At 35.6% G+C, this 20,051-nt stretch overlaps 3 protein-coding genes across 6 annotated transcripts; 2 read left to right on the plus strand and 1 right to left on the minus strand.

Moving 5' to 3' along the window:
• Positions 1 to 1,174: 1,174 nt before the first annotated feature.
• LOC111487598 lies at positions 1,175 to 3,591 on the minus strand. The gene is made up of 2 exons (XM_023135048.1): positions 3,175 to 3,591; positions 1,175 to 2,677 (listed from the first exon to the last, which is right to left on the minus strand). Exons 1-2 carry the CDS (start codon positions 3,235 to 3,237, stop codon positions 1,580 to 1,582), a joined length of 1,161 nt encoding a protein of 386 aa, XP_022990816.1. The 5' UTR covers positions 3,238 to 3,591; the 3' UTR covers positions 1,175 to 1,579.
• Positions 3,592 to 6,134: 2,543 nt separating this feature from the next.
• On the plus strand, positions 6,135 to 15,366 carry LOC111487730 (golgin candidate 6). Of its 4 annotated transcripts, none has more exons than XM_023135244.1 (20): positions 6,135 to 6,276; positions 6,408 to 6,523; positions 6,704 to 6,756; positions 6,911 to 7,038; positions 7,131 to 7,183; positions 7,640 to 7,786; positions 7,912 to 7,985; positions 8,080 to 8,149; positions 9,158 to 9,211; positions 9,821 to 9,916; positions 10,686 to 10,736; positions 10,825 to 10,911; positions 11,010 to 11,123; positions 11,226 to 11,297; positions 12,302 to 12,484; positions 12,625 to 12,728; positions 12,892 to 12,940; positions 13,088 to 13,153; positions 13,388 to 14,152; positions 14,583 to 15,366. In XM_023135244.1, exons 2-20 carry the CDS (start codon positions 6,500 to 6,502, stop codon positions 15,135 to 15,137), a joined length of 2,745 nt encoding a protein of 914 aa, XP_022991012.1. In that variant the 5' UTR covers positions 6,135 to 6,276; positions 6,408 to 6,499; the 3' UTR covers positions 15,138 to 15,366. The 4 variants fall into 4 exon arrangements, with proteins under 4 accessions (XP_022991012.1, XP_022991011.1, XP_022991013.1 ...); XM_023135243.1 differs by having other exon boundaries at positions 6,148 to 6,276; positions 6,372 to 6,523; XM_023135245.1 differs by having other exon boundaries at positions 6,148 to 6,276; positions 6,422 to 6,523.
• Positions 15,367 to 15,969: 603 nt separating this feature from the next.
• LOC111487734 (glucuronokinase 1-like) lies at positions 15,970 to 19,460 on the plus strand. The gene is made up of 6 exons (XM_023135250.1): positions 15,970 to 16,343; positions 16,752 to 16,901; positions 17,381 to 17,569; positions 17,652 to 17,768; positions 18,095 to 18,255; positions 18,869 to 19,460. Exons 1-6 carry the CDS (start codon positions 16,116 to 16,118, stop codon positions 19,110 to 19,112), a joined length of 1,089 nt encoding a protein of 362 aa, XP_022991018.1. The 5' UTR covers positions 15,970 to 16,115; the 3' UTR covers positions 19,113 to 19,460.
• The last annotated feature ends 591 nt before the right edge of the window (positions 19,461 to 20,051 follow it).

Below are 20,051 nucleotides of genomic sequence, written 5' to 3' on the forward strand. Positions count from 1 at the left end.
ATTATTACTAAAGTCAATAAGTGTTGATCAAAATAATTTTTTGAAGAACATTATTCATAGTATTTTTGGAAAAATGGGTTACCCACTCAAAGTTTTCATTTTAATATATAAAGGCATAAAGAGAGTGGAAGATCAATTGAATTTTGAAGTGGGGAGGCTGAAAATCGTTGACCAAAACCCACTTTTTTATTTGAATGGTAACAAATTGTTTGGAAATGAAATTGAACTTAGGTTTGAGAATTAGAACAATCAACAAGCATTTTACAGCTATGACTATGATAGTCTTGCATTGTTGAAAAGGTTCTTGGCATAACTTGTGGGAAACTCTAAGCTTTTCGTCTTTTCACTTTTTCGGGTTAAGTCAATAGTTAGTTACTTTACGAACCCTTTGACTTTTATGATTTTCTTTTTCTCAAAAAGGAAATTCAAACATTTACATAAAAGTATACGTTTCAACGAGTTGAATTAAACTTAAAGTTTGCAGATAAAGTTGCCAACCAGCAATGAAAGTGAAAACAGCAGATAATAAAGATGTTTTTATTTTTCTACCTCTGGGAACTTTATAGTTCGGTGGAATGGAAGATTCTTTGGTCTTTAGGGAGAGTGGTGGGCACCATGATTGAATGCTTAGAGGAAGAAATGTCCACATGCTTCCCACTTTCCATCACAACCTCACGTGATTTCATCCAAAGATCCCACATGAAAAAGAGAACATGCGTCAAAGAAGATGCTAGCCTCAAAGAGGATTCTGGCCTCAAATAGAGGTAGATGGTGAGACTTTATATCGATTGAAAAGGGGAACGAGTGCCAACGAGGGCGCTGGGACCCGAAGAGAACTAGATTGTGAGATCCCCACATTGATTGGAGAGGGGAACGAAGCAAATCTCTCCCCAGCAGCACGTTTTCAAACCCTTTAGGGAAAGCTTAAAAAGGAAAGAAAGAACGACAATATTTACTAACAGTGAGCTTGAACTGTTACAAAACTAAGGGTAAACTATTCTTGGCGCTACGACTTAAACCAGGACCAAACAAAATTGATTAGGTCGGTTTTCTTGGTTCTTTAGGTTTAAACTTGAATCCCAAAGAGGTACAGGAAAACAAGAAGAACAGTATGCATTTTCAGAGGTCACACCACAAATTACACATTAAGAAGAGAAAAAAAAAGGAGAAAACAGATATCTAAGACCATTAGCATTTCTATTCACTTCCAGAGAAAACCATTGAGAAAGGAACAAATGAGCACTGTGACAGTGTTCTAAGATCAATACAGAGAGAGATGGTGGAAATTACAGTGTTACCTAATAAGCAATACCTATAAGACAAGCTTGGAAATGTGATTCAACTTTGAAGACATATGGTGGTTTGTGCCTAATATAACCCAATATAGCAATTACAATCAGTTTCCTCAGCTGCAACAGTATGGAGCCTCTGCCCTCAGTTTCCATTTCAGCCTCGCCTCAACTTCATTGGACACACAACCTTTAACTAACTCCACATTACAGCCATCAAATTTCAAAATAGGTATCTGTTTATGTTCAACATTTACAAAGTCATTTCTTCGTTCTTGTTCTTTCATAATTTAGCCACTTTCTCTTCTGCAGTTACCTGGTAACAAGTATTTGTACTCCTGAGCATTGTTTAGAAGGAATGATGGGAGATGAACGGCAGAGTAAGACCGAGGGATCGGTCCCATCTTCCCAATTATGTCCCGAAACGTGTACTCTTCTGGAAGCATGTCGAATAGGTCTTCTCCTTTGCATATTTTGTCCTGAATTCTGATGGGGTTCAAGTAATGAGAAAATCTTACTCTATCATAATGGCTGTATGCTTTCATCTTGAATATGAACTCACTGATACGGCGAAAGCAAAAGCTACAATGCCACCCCGAATCTGATAAGATTTCGTCGGATTGGCGATAATGAGCATACCGTGTTTTACCATGTTTGTACTGATGGACAGAAGCTCTCCAGCTCTTGTCATCTGCATAAAACTCGAAGGAGTACAGGTAGTTCCTTAGTCGCAGATGGAGTATGGGCGGAGTATTGTCGCACCACCTCAAGAGGTTTATCGTGTGAGCGCTTGGGATCTCGTCGACGTCAGACATGATCAATAAGTCATCATTCTGTATCCCTGCAATCCTAAGAAGTTGATCCAAAGCCAATCTTTGATATGCCTCTTCAACAAATGGATTCTCTCCTTTCTTAAACCTTCCCCCTATCATCCCATAGGTCAACCGTGGCTCAATGAAGCTAAAGCGCTCCCTGTTGTTTGCAAAAGCCAACTGCTTTGGCAGACCGGTGAACGTAGAGTTCGACTCGAGAAGCACAAACTGACTCACATAAGGATACAGTTCGTTCCATCTAACGGTCAGGATATCAACTTCATTACTAAACAGAACGGCATCGAAGACTCGTCTCGGCGATTCACGCATTTCCCAACCATGAAGTTTGCAGAGAGACTCCATTGATACATTCTCATGATAGTAATGAGGGATTTCATTAAATGGCTTAGGAGGAGACTCCCATAAGGGTCTAAGGAAATAAGAGATCTTCTGGCCATGGAGATATATGAACAATATCAAGAGTGGAACAGCGAAAAAGAAAGAAAGTAGTGTCTTCAAATCCCATCCTCGAAGAATACATCGAAATCTAGACAAGATAAAAGCTCCACGAGGCCCCTGGTACAAACAACAACAACGACAACAACAAACATTGAAGAACATAATCAAGGATCAAAGGACATGTCGATCTAAAAGATTCAAGACACCAATTCATTTCCAGATGCAAAAACAAGAGGAAAATTAAGAGTGGGGACGACAGGACGTTGAAAAACGAAGCGATTCGTTTACTAAGGTGAAATTAGAACACCTAGAAAAGGAAATTTTAGCTATAAATTGAAAAGGACAGCAAAATTTGATTGAATCCCAAATCAATGCACACTTCAAATCAAACCATTGTGGTCATAAACAGAACGAACACGAAGAATAACGATCATTAGACAATTACAGATAACCGTACCTTTCTCGACATTCATGGGTATTTCACGAAGGACAAGTTCAATCAAAAGGGTTTAGAAGAAGGAACAGAACAAACAAGTTTCTTATCCCAAAAAGTCGAATACAGAAGATTCAAAACAAGCGAAGAAACAGAAACAGAGAGGATTGAACTAACAGACCTGGCCACAAACGTCTTCACAAATATCATCGGTCTTCTTGGAGCTGTAATACCCATCAGACATGATAAACAACAAAATACTCGTAAAATTACAGAAAATGCGGGATAAATCCTCAAATTCTCAATCAAAACTCCACAAAATCAGATCCTAGAGGGTGAGATTAAGAAAAGAAAAAACCCCCCACAAAAGAGGCGAAGCAAAACAAAAAATGGATGAGATATTTTGGAGCAGTGGGTATATAAAAATGGAAATGGGGCTTAGTTTAAACGCTTTGATTCATCGCCGAAATAGCGCGGTTCTAGCCGTTGGTGGGCCTTTTGATGGCTCTCCGCTGTTTCACAAAAGCAACTCTAAATGCCAGAATTCCAGAGGTGAGAGAGATAGGCCGCAAAAGAGAGGACTGAAAGATTGATATACAGAAATGGTGCTTAACCTCAATTTTCTTTTTTTTTTTCTTTTTTTTCTTTTTATTTTTATTTTTATTTTATTTTATCCCTCAAATTTCCGAAAAATCCCAAAAATTCAGAAACCTTTTCGACAAAAGGGAATATCTTGTGTGCTCTCGTCTTGGTCTCTTTCTAACCGTTGGATCCAATCCCAGATGCTGATCCAATGGACTGCCAGCTAAGGGGATATTTGGCAAACCGTTATATATTATTTTTCTTTTATTCCATTTAGAATTAAATTAATAGTTACGAAAATCAACTCATTCTACATTGCATCTCCAGATATTCGAAAAGTTTGTTCTTAATTAAATTAAGGGAATATTTTTCTTTTATTATTATTAAATTTTTTATCTGGGGTTGAAATTGTATTCTATAAATTTTAGGATAAAAAATGCATTTTTAAAAATTTTAAATACTAAATAACAAACAAATTATTCAAAGTGACACGGGTACCACGTTGTTATGTGTTATTATTATTTTATAAATTATTGGCATGTGCTTTTGTCTTACGAGAGGGTGTTTTTTCAGTCTAAATTATTCAATTCATGTTAGTACGTGGAGATAATATTTATTTTTAAAAGTAATTAAATTACGAAAAGAAGCGAAATATTTAACATAAGATATTTGTCAAATAAAACGAGGAACGGGAAACTTGTCGTTTCTTCTTTGTTGGTTGCATAACTCAAGGCTACTTTTCTTTTTCTTTTTTAGGTAACTTTTTCTTGTTGCCTTTTTACTAAAATATTCATAACTGGTTGTTACTATATTAATTTATTTTAATGTCTAATTTTAAACCAAAGTTTTTACATGTAAACTTATCATATTGTATAATTTTTATTTATAGTTTAATTTAAAAATCTATTAAAACTCATTAATTTCAACAAAGGTAAAATAAAATTGTGAATAATTTAGGGGTTAAAAACATGAATGCATGTTAAAATTAAGGCGGGCACATTAGATGCCATGTGGATTCAGCTGACGTAGGATGGGCACGTGTTAGACCCGTTACCAACAGAAGTTGGGTCCGCTGTGTTTGTCAAGCGAGCTCTTCTTTGACAGCTAAGTCCACGTGGTTTTGGCTATTGTGGGGATTGTGAAATCTTAGTACTCTTCCGTTGACTTGTTCTCCCCATTCCCCTTTCTCATTTCTTATCTGTAAATTTAATTTTTAATAGTTAATTAGCTTTTTTAATTAATTGTTACTCCAAGAGGCACCAAATTTTGTGGTTTTTTTTAATATAATAATTCAACTTTTTCTTGGTCCAAACACATTTAAATGAATATTTATATGAGTTATTTCTATACTAAAAAAAATATCTAGATTTTTTAAAAATAAATATATAAATCATACATCATGCATCTGACGTTAGTTTGAATGATGCAAAATTATTGACTTTTTATATTTTTATTTAAAGAGACTTTAAGAATATTAAAGTTTATTTCAAAATAACGATGAGAGTCATATTTAATTTTTAATTAAAAAAATAGTTAAAAATAGAAAAAAACAAATAAAGGCAAAGTTTATTTATATTTTTAATTCAATTGATGACAAAAGGAGTTTAGAAAAACAAAACTATATTTACCATTATTATATGAAATAGATATATACATATGTGTTAATAATAGAAGTCAGCCCATAATTGTAAAAATGGATCGGTAGGAGAGTGTTATGCCTTAGAGGGAAGCACCTGTGCGAGCAATGGTGGACGAAGCGGTAGCGAAATTGTCAGCTTGAGTAACACAAATATTGGTGAAAATTCAATGCCCCCAAAATTGAAAGGTTCCTCTACAAAGTTCGTCTGCGGAGGGTGAGTCAAAGCCTAAGATTAAGTCGAAAGACCTAGTCGGGCTAAAAGATGGTTAACGATTCAAGAACACAAGGTACCCCTATTTTTTCAAGGTAAGAAGGGTAGAGAAAATACCTCGAGCCAATAACTTTTAGATCTAATTTTATTTTAAATAATCATCGATTACTTTTTACAATATTTGTGATTTATTAATTGAATTATTCTACATGAACGCTTACTAAGATAATTTTTTAATTGAAAAAAATGTATTTGTGATAATTAGCGTTTGAAAAATGTACTATAATTAAATATTTTATTATCTAGTTATTAAAAAAATAGTTCATAATAGTTGATGAGTTTGGTTAATTATATATTAATCATTAATACAGATTTTATTAGTAAAATGTTTAATAATTTTAATGTAATTTCTTGAAAAAATATTAATTGTGAGAATGCGTATAATTCAATACTCAATTCTAATAACGTTTTATGGAGCAAATATTATCATTGTTATTTCAAATATGAACAAAAATTAATTTTAGAACCCGTTTTATTTAATGGCAAATTTGTCCTTTTTGTTATATGTGGGCCGGGAACGTTTTTGTCTGAAGGCCCAAAATCTCAATCACAGGCCTGAATAAATGGGCCTTAAACTTGTCTTTCCCATCGAAGCCCAGCTCTTCTAATTATAATTACAGAAATCCATAATATATATAAAATGAATTAAAAAAAACCGAAAAATAAGGCTCCGTATTTCTGTTTTGGTCAAAAGACACAGAGCGCTCGTGAAGGAAATAGCAATACCACTCCATCGCTGTCAACCGGAAATCGCCAGACGCCGAGATCAGCCACTCTGTTTCTAACTTCTGGTTCGTTTCCTTTCTTCTAATCGGGATTCTGTTCCCTTTTGGGCGGCTATTTCTTCGATCGATTTCATGTATCGTTGCATTTTTTTCATCTCTAGGATTTTTAATGATTGGGTTAGAGCTCTCACTATTAGGGATTGCGTGTTAGACATTTCCGAAGGTTGTATTGGGTTCGGGGCGATTGCGCCGGCTTCTGTTTCTGGATTTTTGAGATTCTTACTCGAATATGGATCTGGTTTCTGGTTACAAGGTGATCTCCTTCTCCTCTTTGTCCTAATTTTCGTGGATTACGAGGTTTAGAGTAATAATGTGGGGCTTTTTTTTTTGTTGTTGTTGTTTATACGTTTATAGCATTGTGTTTTATCTTTGTATTTAAATAATCTTCAATTGGTTTTCTTCTCCTGTGTAATTGATTGCGTTGTTCGTGTAGGGTATGGTTGAGCTTGTTTTCGGTAATGAGAATTCTTCATCCAATGAAGATAGGTAAGCAGATGCCACGTGCTTCTAATAGGATGATGGATAAGTTGCATAACGTGCGCTTGCCCCAACTGCTAATTCCTGTCCCTGAATCTTAATGTTTACATTTACTGTAACTTTTCGTATATATTATGGTTAATTGTGTTGCCCCTTTCCATAGCTATGTTGAACGTGTATTGGATCGCATTAGCAATGGTCAGCTTGCAGAGGACAGGAGGACTGCCATGGTGGAGCTTCAGTCTGTTGTAGCTGAAAGTCGTGCTGCCCAGCTAGCTTTCGGTGCAATGGGTATGTGCTTGTGCTTTGATTTTCATCGAACTTTACTTATATGGATTATGTGAAATTTATAAATAAAAGATATATTTCATATGTTTTTGTAGGATTTCCTGTGCTCATGAGTGTTCTGAAGGAGGAACGAGACGATGTTGAAATGGTTGCAGTTCCTTAACTGTCCTTTGCTTCCCTGTTGTTGAGAAATTAAATCTTGCTTTATGACGCCTAGTTATGCTTTCATTCTGGAAAAAAAGTATATGTTATTGCCTGTTTCAAGAAGTTTTGGAGGAATTTAAAGATAATATTATATGGTAATTCTATGGTTATTTCTATGCAGTGAAAACTTTAATAAATTATTATACGCTACTAGTTTACTCAATTGCTTCTGTTCTAGTTCAATTTGACCAGCTGCACGAAGTCATTATTTATTTATTTATTTTTTAATAATTTTTTTATAATTATACTCTCAACACTGTCTGTCTTAGTTGGAGAGCTTTTGTTATAATGTTCTCTTGTGTATATTCCATCTATCACTGCAATTTTTTATGTCTCAAAAAGAAACTTACTTTTAAACTTTTTAGAATGTCTAGTAATATGTTCCATTTCTTGAGTCCAGGTTCGGGGGGCCCTGGAAACTCTCGTGAGTGCATTAACTCCTATCAATCATGCTAAAGGGTCCAAGGATCAAGTCCAACCAGCTCTGATGAACTCCGATTTGCTTTCAAGGGAATCAGACAGCATCTCTCTTCTTTTGAGTCTTTTGGTCAGTATTCCTCTTATTAAATATATTTTGATATCTATAGGTTTATTTATGCATTTGTGCTACTCAATTCCATATGTGATCACTTTTCCCCTCCCTTCTTTGGGTTTCTTTCTGAACTTTTGCAGTCAGAAGAGGATTTTTATGTCAGATATTATACTCTTCAACTGTTGACAGCTCTTCTTACGAACTCTCCCACGAGGTATATTATTTACTCAGTTTGTTAGTTTTATTTTATTTCTCTTTTTCTACTTTTTATAGTTTTCATTAATTGAATTGTGGACTTTCCCCTTAAGGCTGCAGGAAGCCATTCTCAGCATTCCTCGTGGTATAACACGACTTATGGACATGCTTATGGATCGTGAGGTATACTTTTGCTAGCAGATACATGAAATTACATTTGATTACCCCCACCACCAATCAAATTAAAGAAAAGAAAAAATTTGGCATGGGTCTCTCTGAACTTTTTTAATCTTCTATCTTGAAAGATCAACTCTTCAAATAACATTTATTTTTCTCCAAATAATCCATCAATATTTTCACTGAGTGGAATACCTTGCCACATGGTATCACATTTTCCCCCTCACGTTTCCTGCTGGTATTTGTATTTGGTAATTCCAATACCTGTTTAAATAACTAGTTAGTTTGAAAACAGTGCTGACTTATTTTCAAAATATCGGCACCAATATTAAACTGAACGAATATATTTATAATGGAAAAATTAAAGCCATGCTAAATAGTGTTATATTGACTTCAGATTTATGATTAATTTTCTTTAATAAAAACAATGGGAGTACAATATTGTCCTTTTTGTAAGACACCTTTGGGTGCTGGGGCACTATGAAATTTGTTTCCCTCTAAAAAAAACAATTGGGGCAGAATTGTAAAGAGGATATCATATGATATTTCCATAATGGTCAACAGGGAAGAGAAAAAAGGTACATGAACTTTGCTAGAACGAGTTCAAATCTTGTGGCGGCCACCTATCTCGATATTAAAATGTCTTTTTAGAAGTTTCTTCTTGACAACCACATGTAGAGTTAACGTTGTTGTCCTATGAGATTAATTGAGATAGACATAAGCATGTTGACCACTTATGGATTTAAAAGAAAATATATCATAGGGTGTGAGGACTTGAACTTTTCAATTAGAAGTAAAATGTTGAACATATAGACTCTGGTGTGGGAAAGCATAGATGTTTTTACCAGTGGACACTCTTTTGGTGCCCCTGAGAATAATATTTCTTTGCTTAATTTCTCTCCACTGAACTTTCATTGCATTTGGAGCTACAACGAAAAGTAATTAAAAGCTTTATTTCTATACCATTCTTATATTAGAATCATTCATTAAAATATTGTTATGGTATCCTTTTAGGTTATACGGAATGAGGCGCTGCTATTGCTTACTTACTTGACCCGTGAAGCTGAGGTTTGATCTTTCTTCAGTTATATGGTTTATAGTTATTTTTGTACTTAAATATCTTTCTCGATGAGAATTTTTGTATTGAAATATCAAAGTTGTAAGTATTTAATAATTTATAGTTTTATTTATCCATTAATAGTTGACATTATTATGTAAAATCTATCGCACATTTTTCCCCCAAAGAACAATATTTTGGACTCAAGCTTGATTTCTAGTTAATCAATAATTAACCATTTTCCATAAAATAAAATTATATTTTGGAGAAACGAATTAATTCCATTATGTCTAAGAATAATATTTTTAACTTATGATACTACATTTTAAATTAAAAAATGAAAAACTTGTAGTTGTAAATTTAGTTTACCTTTCTTTAAATATACTTAAAATTTATTTATGTAATATTAATTGTAAGAATAACTTATCATAGAATTGGGTAGTTAAATTGAAAAGGTCTAGATTAGACTAAACAAGGTAGGAAGGCTTGAAAGGAATTCAATAGCTTCTTCCCTAAAATCTCTTTCTCATGTATGATATAGATTTAAAATCCATACTTTATTAATAATGGTTCGAAAGGCGACTTGGCCTTCACTAACCAATAATTCTATTGTATGTTAGGAAATTCAAAAAATTGTGGTTTTCGAAGGTGCATTTGAGAAGGTTTTTAGCATCATTAAAGAGGAAGGAGGTTCTGATGGTGGTGTTGTTGTGCAGGTAGTTTATGAATGAAAACTTCATTTTCTTTACCTTGTGTGCATTATCGTTGTTTTTCCTCTTCTGGGATCTATTGTTTTTTTCATGTGATAAAATATGGTCCCCATTTTTTCCTTTTGCTCAAAAGTTCATGACCTTTCTCACATTTGGAAATGATAGCCTGAAACTTTCCTATCCCTTTGAAAAACTGATCTATTTTTTTTCAGAAAATATATTTTTTATTATATTTCTTCTTTTTCAAAATTAAGTTGAATTTGTGTAAATGTTGAAATTTTAAATCATTTTGGAGAAAAATATTGATCACTTGCCACTTACACCCACTCTCAATTTTGACGAAGAAAATGTTATAGAGCTCTTGAACAACTCACTCAAGGTTTTGATGTTGTGTGTTAGAGAATTATAAATTAATTTTAGTAATAGTTAGTAATAGTTATTAAATAGTTTTCTAGTTTAATTGTTTTAGTTATTTAGGAAAGTGATGAGTTCTCTATAAAAAGAGGGTTTGTGGTTGGAAGTATACACTAGACTTTTTGGAGGAAATGCTAGACTTCTTAGGGAGAGCGTTTGGGCCTCTTTCTCATACGTTGGTCTGTGGGAAGTCATTATGCTTGACATAATTTTGATCTCTTCTGGTCATTTTCTCAAGAACAAAGTTTTCAATTCTGTGTACTGATATGTTTGACACATTATTTTAATTTGCCAAGAATTTCCTGGTGATAGAAATATATTGACTTTGCTATGGGTTTAATTTTTAGTACATTTTAAACAGGATTGCCTAGAATTGTTGAGCAACCTTCTAAGGAAAAATGCATCAAATCAGGTGTGCGGCTTTTTTCCACTGTATTTTGTTAATATCTTGCTTTTTGTTTATTAGTTTTTTCAAAAGGGTTTAAGAATGTTATACTCAGGTATTGCTGAGGGAGACTATTGGATTTGATCCGTTAATATCAATTCTTAAGTCAAGAGGAAGTACTTACAGTTTCACACAACAAAAGGTTAGATAATTGTGCACTTGTATATCACATGAAGTCATTTTTATTGTTATGTCCATGAAGTCTTATCAGTGACTTTTCTTGAAACATCTTGCCAGTAGACAGTAAATCTACTCAGTGCGTTAGAAACACTAAACTTGCTAATAATGGGAGATCCCAAGGTTGATCCTGCAAAAGATGGAAATAAGCTGACTAACAAAACAACTCTGGTTCAGGTTTGCAATAGAAAACAATTACTTTATCTATGTTTTCTTCAATTGAAAAACTGGGGTTCTCTGATGAAGAACTTTCTCTTTGCCCTTAATTTTTTTTTGCAGAAAAAGGTTTTGGATCATCTTCTACTGTTAGGTGTTGAAAGCCAGTGGGCCCCTGTTCCTGTCCGTTGTACGGTAAGACAGCATACTATCTGTCAATCATATACACACAAACACTTTCATCTTATGGACTTACACTGATGGACGGAAACATGTCTAGAAATTAGTATATTGTTTATTTCTCTAGCTGCTTTGGTTTTTTGCCCCAACGATATTGATTAATGTAATCTTTTGCCTCTAGTTATTAAAATCTATTAGCAATTTCACAGAAAATACAGAATTCATTTATTTCACTGCTATAAGACTTTTCAGTTGTCAATATTTTTTTTTTCTAGGATGATTGTTGTGGTGCACTTCTGCATAATAATGTTTTCATTGTCTTTAGGAACTGAAGCTGAAGCTTCTCTCTCTCTCTTACTTCTTGTAGCTTTTACGGCACCTACCTGGATTCATTCTTGCTCTTCAACTGGAATTTGTCTTATCTACACTATTGATATGATAATGTTAGGAACGCCTATGATGCAGAGATCTGCTCAGATTTCGATATTTCTATTTCTGTGCAGTTATAGTTTCACAAAGCTTTTGTGCCTACAAATATGTGCAGGCATACATTAGATAAGAGTTTTCTGTGGCTTGTTCTTCAATACATTACTCGATTTGTTACTGTAAGCCTAATTTTTGTAACCATTAGCTGTTATTTACAGCCGTGGAAATGCATAATTTTTATCGTGGTTGTGTGACAGAGGACCTGCTACCTTGTTAACTATTGAACTATGTCATTATAATAACCATTCTGAGTTCGCTTAGAGATCTATGGAACAAGTGATAAAGCTCAAATACCTTCGAGATCATAAAGTTGAGTTATGGGGTTAATTGAGATGTGCATAAGCTGGGCTAAATGCCATGGTTCTCCAATAGAAAAAAAAAAAAGGAAAAAAGATAGGTCAATCTATTAGATGCTCAAATATCAAATTTTCTTTATTTTAGCTTACTTTAGTTTGTTTGCATTTAGCTATAACTGATGCATGAGTGGGCACCAGTTAACCATTTAATATATTTATTTTCCTGCATACTGTTAGGCATTACAATGCATTGGCAATCTGATCACTGAGCATCCCAAAAATCTTGATGCTATTGCTAGCAAATTCCTTGGAGATGATGTGCAAGAACCTGCCCTCAATTCAATTCTTCGGATCATTTTGCGGACATCAAGTACCCAAGAATTCTTTGCTGCTGATTATGTTTTTAAGTGCTTTTGTGAGGTTATTTTTGCCTTAACTTTTTATTTTTTCTTCACAAAAAATATAATGGATTTTCTTCCATATTTATTTTGTTTTTTTTTTTTTTTTAATTTCAAAATTCTACTATGTTATTATTCTTTTTAACATGTTTTCGGAATCAGAAAAACTCTGATGGGCAAACAATGTTGGCGTCCACTTTAATTCCTCAACCACAATCAATGATCCATGCACCACTTGAGGAGGATGTTAACATGTCATTTGGAAGGTTTATTCACAAATCCATCCTGCATTGTTCTTTGGTGTCCAATTAAATGCACCCTTTCTTTTGGTTACTGCTGTAGAAGATGAGTTGAAAGTCGATTAGTTTAGTTAGATGACATATTCTAGTTTTTGGTGAATGATAATATCTGAATAAGTTTTTCTTGCAGCATGCTGCTTCGCAGTCTTACTTTGAGCGAAAACGATGGCGATCTAGAGGTAATATATGTTTTAATATCAAAGAAATTCTTAAACGTTTTATATGGTGGGAGTGTCTGCATTTCAAAGTATCATAAGTTCTCGGATATTCCCTAAGGGACACATAGCATGAGCTCTATTATTGACACCTGGGTAATATATTTGCAGACATGTTGCAGAGCTGCCAGTGTTCTTTCTCACGTAATTAAGAACAACAGTCAGTGCAAGGAAAGGGTATGCAACTAGGTGCCTTTCATTCTAATTTTTTTTATTGACTGTAAAGCATGAATGTTTGGTTTGCGTAACTACTGCATGAATGAAAAGTATCTTTTCAGTTCTCAATTAAAGTTCGGTTTCTTTAAAAATTAATTAAAAAAAAAAAAAAAAAAAAAAAAAAAAAAACTTCCACTAAATTGGTGATGAAAATAAAACTTGAAAATATTTTTTTCTTTTGCTTCTATGTCCCAGGTATTGAAAATAAAACTTGAAGCACCCATGCATTCCTTGGGAGATCCTGAACCTCTGATGCATCGAATGGTGAAGTATTTGGCTGTTTCCTCTTCTATGAAAAATAGAAATGGGAAGTCAGCCTTGAGCAGCAATTCATATCTTCAACTAATCATATTGAAATTGCTAATCATTTGGTTGGCTGATTGCCCCAGTGCAGTGCAGTGCTTCCTAGAATCACGTCCCCACCTCACATATCTGCTTGAGTTGGTTGCAGATTCTACCGCAACTGTTTTCATGAGGGGTTTAGCAGCTGTTATCTTGGGGGAGTGTGTAATCTATAATAAATCAAGTGATAGTGAGAAAGATGCTTTTACCATTGTTGATACCTTTAGCCAGAAGATTGGGCTTACATCATACTTTCTGAAGTTTGATGAGCTGCAGAAAAGCTTTCTTTTTGCCTCCAAGTCATTAGAACCACGGAAAGTGTTGACAAGGTCTACAGCTGCTAGTATGGCTGAAGTTGAAGATGTTGATGAGGATTCTTCTTCTAATCAGAAAGACGAGGAGCTTCCCATTCTCTCATCTGTTTTCGATTCTCATTTTATCAACACTGTTAAGAGACTTGAAGCAGATATTAGAGAGAGCATTGTTATAGTATATAGTCAACCAAAGAGCAAGGTGGCTGTGGTGCCAGCAGAACTAGAGCAGAGGAAAGGGGAAACTGATGGTGAGTACATCAAGCGGCTTAAAGCATTTGTAGAGAAGCAATGCACCGAGATACAGGTAAACTATTTGCATGCATTGCTTATATTCTTTGTGACTAATTCTTAAATAATTAATAAATTTGGAATGTTATAGTGGCATACTGCTATTGAATTCTATGTTTTTGGCACACTTTTAGGAGCAGAACTCTTGTTACTTAAACTAAGGAATCATTAGTAGCGTACTGTTTTGTTACAGTCTGTATGGGCAAAATTTTGTGACCCAATCTTTATTTAAATTGGAGCTGCTTTTGGATGTGAGTGAAAATTTATCTCCCTCCTTTAACCGGCAAGTTAGATTTTGGCAACACATTGTCTATTGTAGACTCATTTCTAGATCTACATGCTCTTTATATATTGTGCATATCTAGAAATAGAATTTAATCTTTTTTCCTATTCCACCATTATTTAGACCAAGATATGAATGTAACTGTAATCCGATCCATTTCTAGGACCTTCTTGGTAGAAATGCAACTTTGGCCGAGGACCTGTCTAAAACTGGAGGGAGTGAGTCCTCAAGTGAGCAGAGAGTTAGTGGGCCATCCAACCGAGTCCAACTTGAGACGCTTCAAAGAGATCTCCAAGAAGTATCTAAACGGCTGGAACTGCTTAAGGAAGAGAAAGTGAAAGCTGAATCTGACGCATCTTACTACCAAAACCTAGCTAGCAAGATGGAATCTGATCTCAAGAGCCTCTCCGATGCGTATAACAGTCTTGAACAGGCAAACTTCCATTTAGAAAAAGAGGCAAAAGCTTTGAAGAGTGGAGGAGTTTCCATTAGCCCAGATATCGAGGCCATTAAGGCAGAAGCAAGGGAGGAAGCTCAGAAGGAGAGTGAGACAGAACTGAATGACTTGCTTGTGTGCCTCGGTCAAGAACAAAGTAAAGTGGAAAGATTAAGCGCAAGGTTGATGGAGTTAGGAGAGGATGTTGATACACTTCTTGAGGGAATTGGAGATGACCTGGGACTGCCTGAAGAGGTCGACGACGAGGACGAGGACGAGTGATATGCTCCTTGAGAGATGTTCCCGTGCACTTTTTCTCTTTATAGGTCTCTGATTGATTGTGGTTGATCCTCTATTTGTACATTTCTTGTTGAATTGTACAGCTTGAGACTTGTCATTATACTCATTCTGGAGTAGCAGGATGTGTTCTGTTTAAATTATGATGATTCTCTAGAATCCAACTCCTTTGAGTGCTTACTTGCAGCCTATATTATACATATTCCTATCCAAATTTCTGAGTTTTTCCGTAGGAGAGGATGGAATTAACTTTATTGAAAATGAATGGGGAAGTGGTGGAACGTGTGGAACCACATTGAATTTACTCTAGTGTGGCATGAAGCCGCAGATGTCGAGCAGCTCATATGCCGCTAGCTATGCCCTGTTTGGCCTCTCAATTTGGTGAAGGTTTTGTAGTGTATCATGAGCATGAACTAAGGAGTGGTTGAGTAGTGTAGTGTATCATGAGCATGAACTAAGGAGTAGTTGAGCTACTCAAGCAAACCGCCCTACCTAGCTACAACATAGGAATAGAAGGAAAAAGGTTGTGAAGGTGGCCTCGTTATCCACACATTTGGTAAGATGAATGGAGAATCGACCCGAGTTTTCATGAGTGTTGATAAGTCCCGACCCGAGTTTTCATGAGTGTTGATAAGTCCCGACCCGAGTTTTCATGAGTGTTGTTGATAAGTCCTAATTGCCATGAGTTTTGTTGGTTGTAAGTATGTTGGTAAATGATACGATGATAGTTGCAAGCAAATATATTAAATATATATATTTATAAATAAATATATCGAAGGAGATCCATAAAATATAATTGAGGGAAAAAGATGAAATAGTATAAATTTAATCTTCTGTAAAATCCATATTGCGTCTTCTTCATTTCAACAGACAAAGTTCCATCCGACTTCCGAGGACTCTCGACGCGGGAACAAGACGGCGACCCAAACTGAAGTTCCCAAAGAAGAAGAGTGAGAGAGTATAATGGAATCGAAGACATCGTCATCTTCTTCCTCCTCCTCTGTAATTGAGCACGAGGCCTATGCCAGAGTGGGACTACTGGGAAATCCGAGCGACGTTTACTACGGCCGGACCATTTCTTTTGCGTTTTCGAATTTCAAGGCTTCCGTCCAACTCCGGACCTCTGATGAGCTTGTCATCACTCCTCATCCCACCCACGATCTTGTCCAGTTCAGATCCCTTGATCATCTGGTACTTTTTTTCTCGTATGCTATTGAAGTGGTCCATTGATTGGGTTAGATCTGGTTTTTTATTAGATCAGGTTAATTTCTCTGCAATGCATCTGGAGGGGTTTGCAAATAACACCTTGCATTGTGGAGAATTCAATGAGCGATTGAAATTTTAGAATGTCTTTTAAATTTGTGGTTTCTTTTTTCGGTGGCTGATTAATAGTATTTTTGTATTTCCTGTTGTTATTGCTATTTCATTTTTAGATATCTAAAGATGAAATCGCCATAGAATTACATAGCACTATATTTTGTTGATGCGTTGGAATTATTTAAATTTCATTTCATGAAATTCAATTGAGTTGTGATCTTGAAGGTTAGCCAATATGTTAATGAATTCAACGGCGATTAAAATTTGTTAGTTCTTTTACAGGTAAATCGACTGTCCAATGAAGGCTACTATGGTGGGGTGCGATTGCTTATGGCAATTTGTAAAGTTTTTTATAATTATTGCAGAGAAAACGGGATTAATCTTCATGCAAGGAATTTTACTTTGTCTTACGACACTAATATTCCTCGACAGGTATAGTGCCCTGCAATATTGCTGATTCATGTTTATTTGTGGTCATTGAAGTAGATGCTCTTGTTTCATGCTTAGTTGGTAAAATAGCAATGCATTAAGCTTACTAAACCTTTGGTAATGTAGCCAATATGGATTTGTGTTCTTTTAATGGAAATGAAAAAGGTTCCTTCCTGAATTTTTTACTTAATAATACTCAAATTTATAACACCCAAAAAGACCTGCCTATATTAAGCTATAAATGAACTCTTAGATTTGCGTACTTCACTTTGATCTGTGATTTGCACACCAATGCATTCTTGCTTTCCTTGGCTAGTGCATTTTTAATGGTCATTGAGTTGAAGACCAATTATTTCATGATATGATCGGTTCTTTTTAGCCTGCTTGTGTTTGTACCTATGCTAAAACTCATATTCCCTTATTCTGCAAATTGGTTTCTTGACAAGAACCAAATGGCTTACGCTTTGATTTTGACTTTCCAGGCAGGACTTTCAGGTTCCAGTGCTATTGTATGTGCTGCCTTGAGTTGCTTGCTAGACTTCTTTGATGTTAGGCATCTGATTAAAGTAGAGGTCAGACCTAACCTTGTTCTTGCCGCAGAGAAAGAACTAGGCATTGTTGCTGGTCTTCAAGATCGTGTTGCGCAGGTTTACGGTGGCCTTGTTTACATGGTATAGCTACTAAAAACGTTGATATATTCATGAATATGGAAATAGATTGAATTTTTAATGATGTTTCTATCTGTTTCTGTAGGATTTTAGTCAGGAACACATGGAGAAGCTTGGGCATGGCATATACACACCCATGGATATTAATCTTCTTCCTCCACTATATCTAATATATGCTGATAATCCAAGTGATTCTGGAAAGGTTTATATCTTAGTGGACCCCATAGTACATTTGTTCTCTACCTTTATTCATGTTCTAGCAGCTTGTTTGCTCTTGCATGAATAGTTTTTTTTTATCGAAGCCTAAAACTAATACCATATTGCATCAGTAAAAATACTGGAGAAGTCCAACAATACTTTTCTGTTCTCAAAATGAACCGTAACCAATTAAATTTTGTTTGTGTCAGAGAGAGAATTTTCACATTCTTCAAATCTTACAGTTCCTCTGTAGATGTACTAAATCTTATGACTGCTGGAAATATGATCTCCAATACTAATCACTGTCATCCATGACCAATGCAAATGCAGGTCCACAGTACAGTTCGGCAGAGGTGGCTTGATGGTGACAAATTCATTATATCATCAATGCAAGAAGTTGCTATGGTTGCAGAAGAAGGAAGAACGGTTTTACTTGAGAAGGACTATTCAAAACTTGCAGCACTTGTGAACCGCAATTTCGATCTTCGCAGGTTAGTGTCTACTTACTCAACAAATTTAGACCCAATATTAGAACGATATATGCCTCTCAAGTAAATTTGTAACTCCTAAACTATAAATAAGTTTCTTGTCTTCCCTTGGAATATTAATTGTACTTGGAGAAAATAATTTATGTTTATATGAGAATACCTTTTACAAGTTCAGTAATTTGGCCTACTACGCTGTTCTGAAATTAGTTGGATGGCCCAGTTGGTTATTTGAGATTTGCCCTCCAGGATGTCTTCACTCTACAATCATGGAATTTCCACAAATAGTATTATTCTTTTTCAAGTCTCATTTTTAAACCATGTAACTTGGCTGGTTATTGCAACAGTAGCGATATCTGATCTTTACTTTTAGGGTGAGTTTGCCACGACTCGTGATGATAGTGTCTTCTGAAACACTTCTCTCGGAAAGATCACTAATTGAGTGCTTTTAGTGCTTTCTGTATACGCTTTCAAGTACTTTTTCAAGAACACTCTCAACAATTTAACCAAGCACATCAAATCCCTTTCCCTCAACCGAAAATTATGCTAACTCACCCGTACTCTTAGATAGCACGAGTTATTTACCGCTGTTTTTCCCTCCTAATTTCTGAACTCACAGGAGTATGTTTGGAGATGATGTTCTGGGTGCTTTAAACATTGAAATGGTGGAAATAGCCCGAAGAGTAGGTGCTTCTTCAAAGTTCACAGGCAGTGGAGGAGCAATCGTGGTATTCTGCCCTGATGGGCGTTCACAGGTGGAGCTTCTGGAGGAAAATTGCCAGAAAGCTGGTTTTTTTATTCAACCAATTCAGGTGGTTCCTTCATGCTTAAATGAGGTTGATCTTAGAACACTTTCCAGTTAGATTAGAAGAGGTTGCAATGAGTTTGGTAATTTTGGTTTTCTGAGGAGATATTCAAGTTGAATACATTATCAGTGAATATTTTGAATAAGTTACAGGAGCCTTTTTAAAATTCTTTTGGGAAGATTATAGGAACTGCTAGACTTGATAAATTGGTATTAGGCGTCTTGAAATCTTTCACTTTATGATGTATGTTCAACATTCATTTGATCAATGAATCAATACTCACTTTCATTTACAGACATTAATGTGCAAATTTGTGATATAGAGTTCAGAAAATAGTGGAAATTATATCATTTAGTATCCAAGGGGTTGATCATTCCATCTCCAATCTTGAACCTGCAAAAAAAACGAACCAACAACGAACATCCCCTCCCGCCCAACCCACCGGAAATGTTCAGTGTCACAAACTAGCTCAGCCCACTTCAATGGAGAAGTCATCTTCTCCAAACCTATTTCATGCCCTCCCTCCCATTTCTTCATTGGCTCTACACTCATGACTTCTTCCAAATCACTCTCTCAAACCTCAACCTTCTCCACAGATTCCGTAATGCACTCTCCCTTATCGCTCCGCAGATTCTCGACTGTCTTATCCTCCGCCGCCCTCTCAGAGTCGACGAATACCCACATGAATCAGCTCCGACAACTCTCCCCAGCTCGAGTCCTCTGAGGATCCCACTTCCGATTGTCTGGTAAGGAAGGGGCGTGGTCATGGATAAGGCTAAAAAGGAAATATTATAAGAAAAGAAGGAAGAGGATGTATGTGTCCGATTCCGAGTAAGATAAGCGGCCACCACAGGATGATGAGGGATTTGTGGAATTAAAGCCTGAGGTGGTTTGGTTGAGTTTAATGCATTGCATAAGAGAGAGGAGGAATTGTTCAGACGGGTCCCCATGCCTTTTGACCCAGGCATACAGAGCCCCCCCCCCCCCCCCCCCCCC

The sequence above is a fragment of the Cucurbita maxima genome, unplaced genomic scaffold, assembly GCF_002738345.1.
Source record: "Cucurbita maxima cultivar Rimu unplaced genomic scaffold, Cmax_1.0 Cma_Scf00012, whole genome shotgun sequence".
Classification (NCBI taxonomy): Eukaryota; Viridiplantae; Streptophyta; class Magnoliopsida; order Cucurbitales; family Cucurbitaceae; genus Cucurbita; species Cucurbita maxima.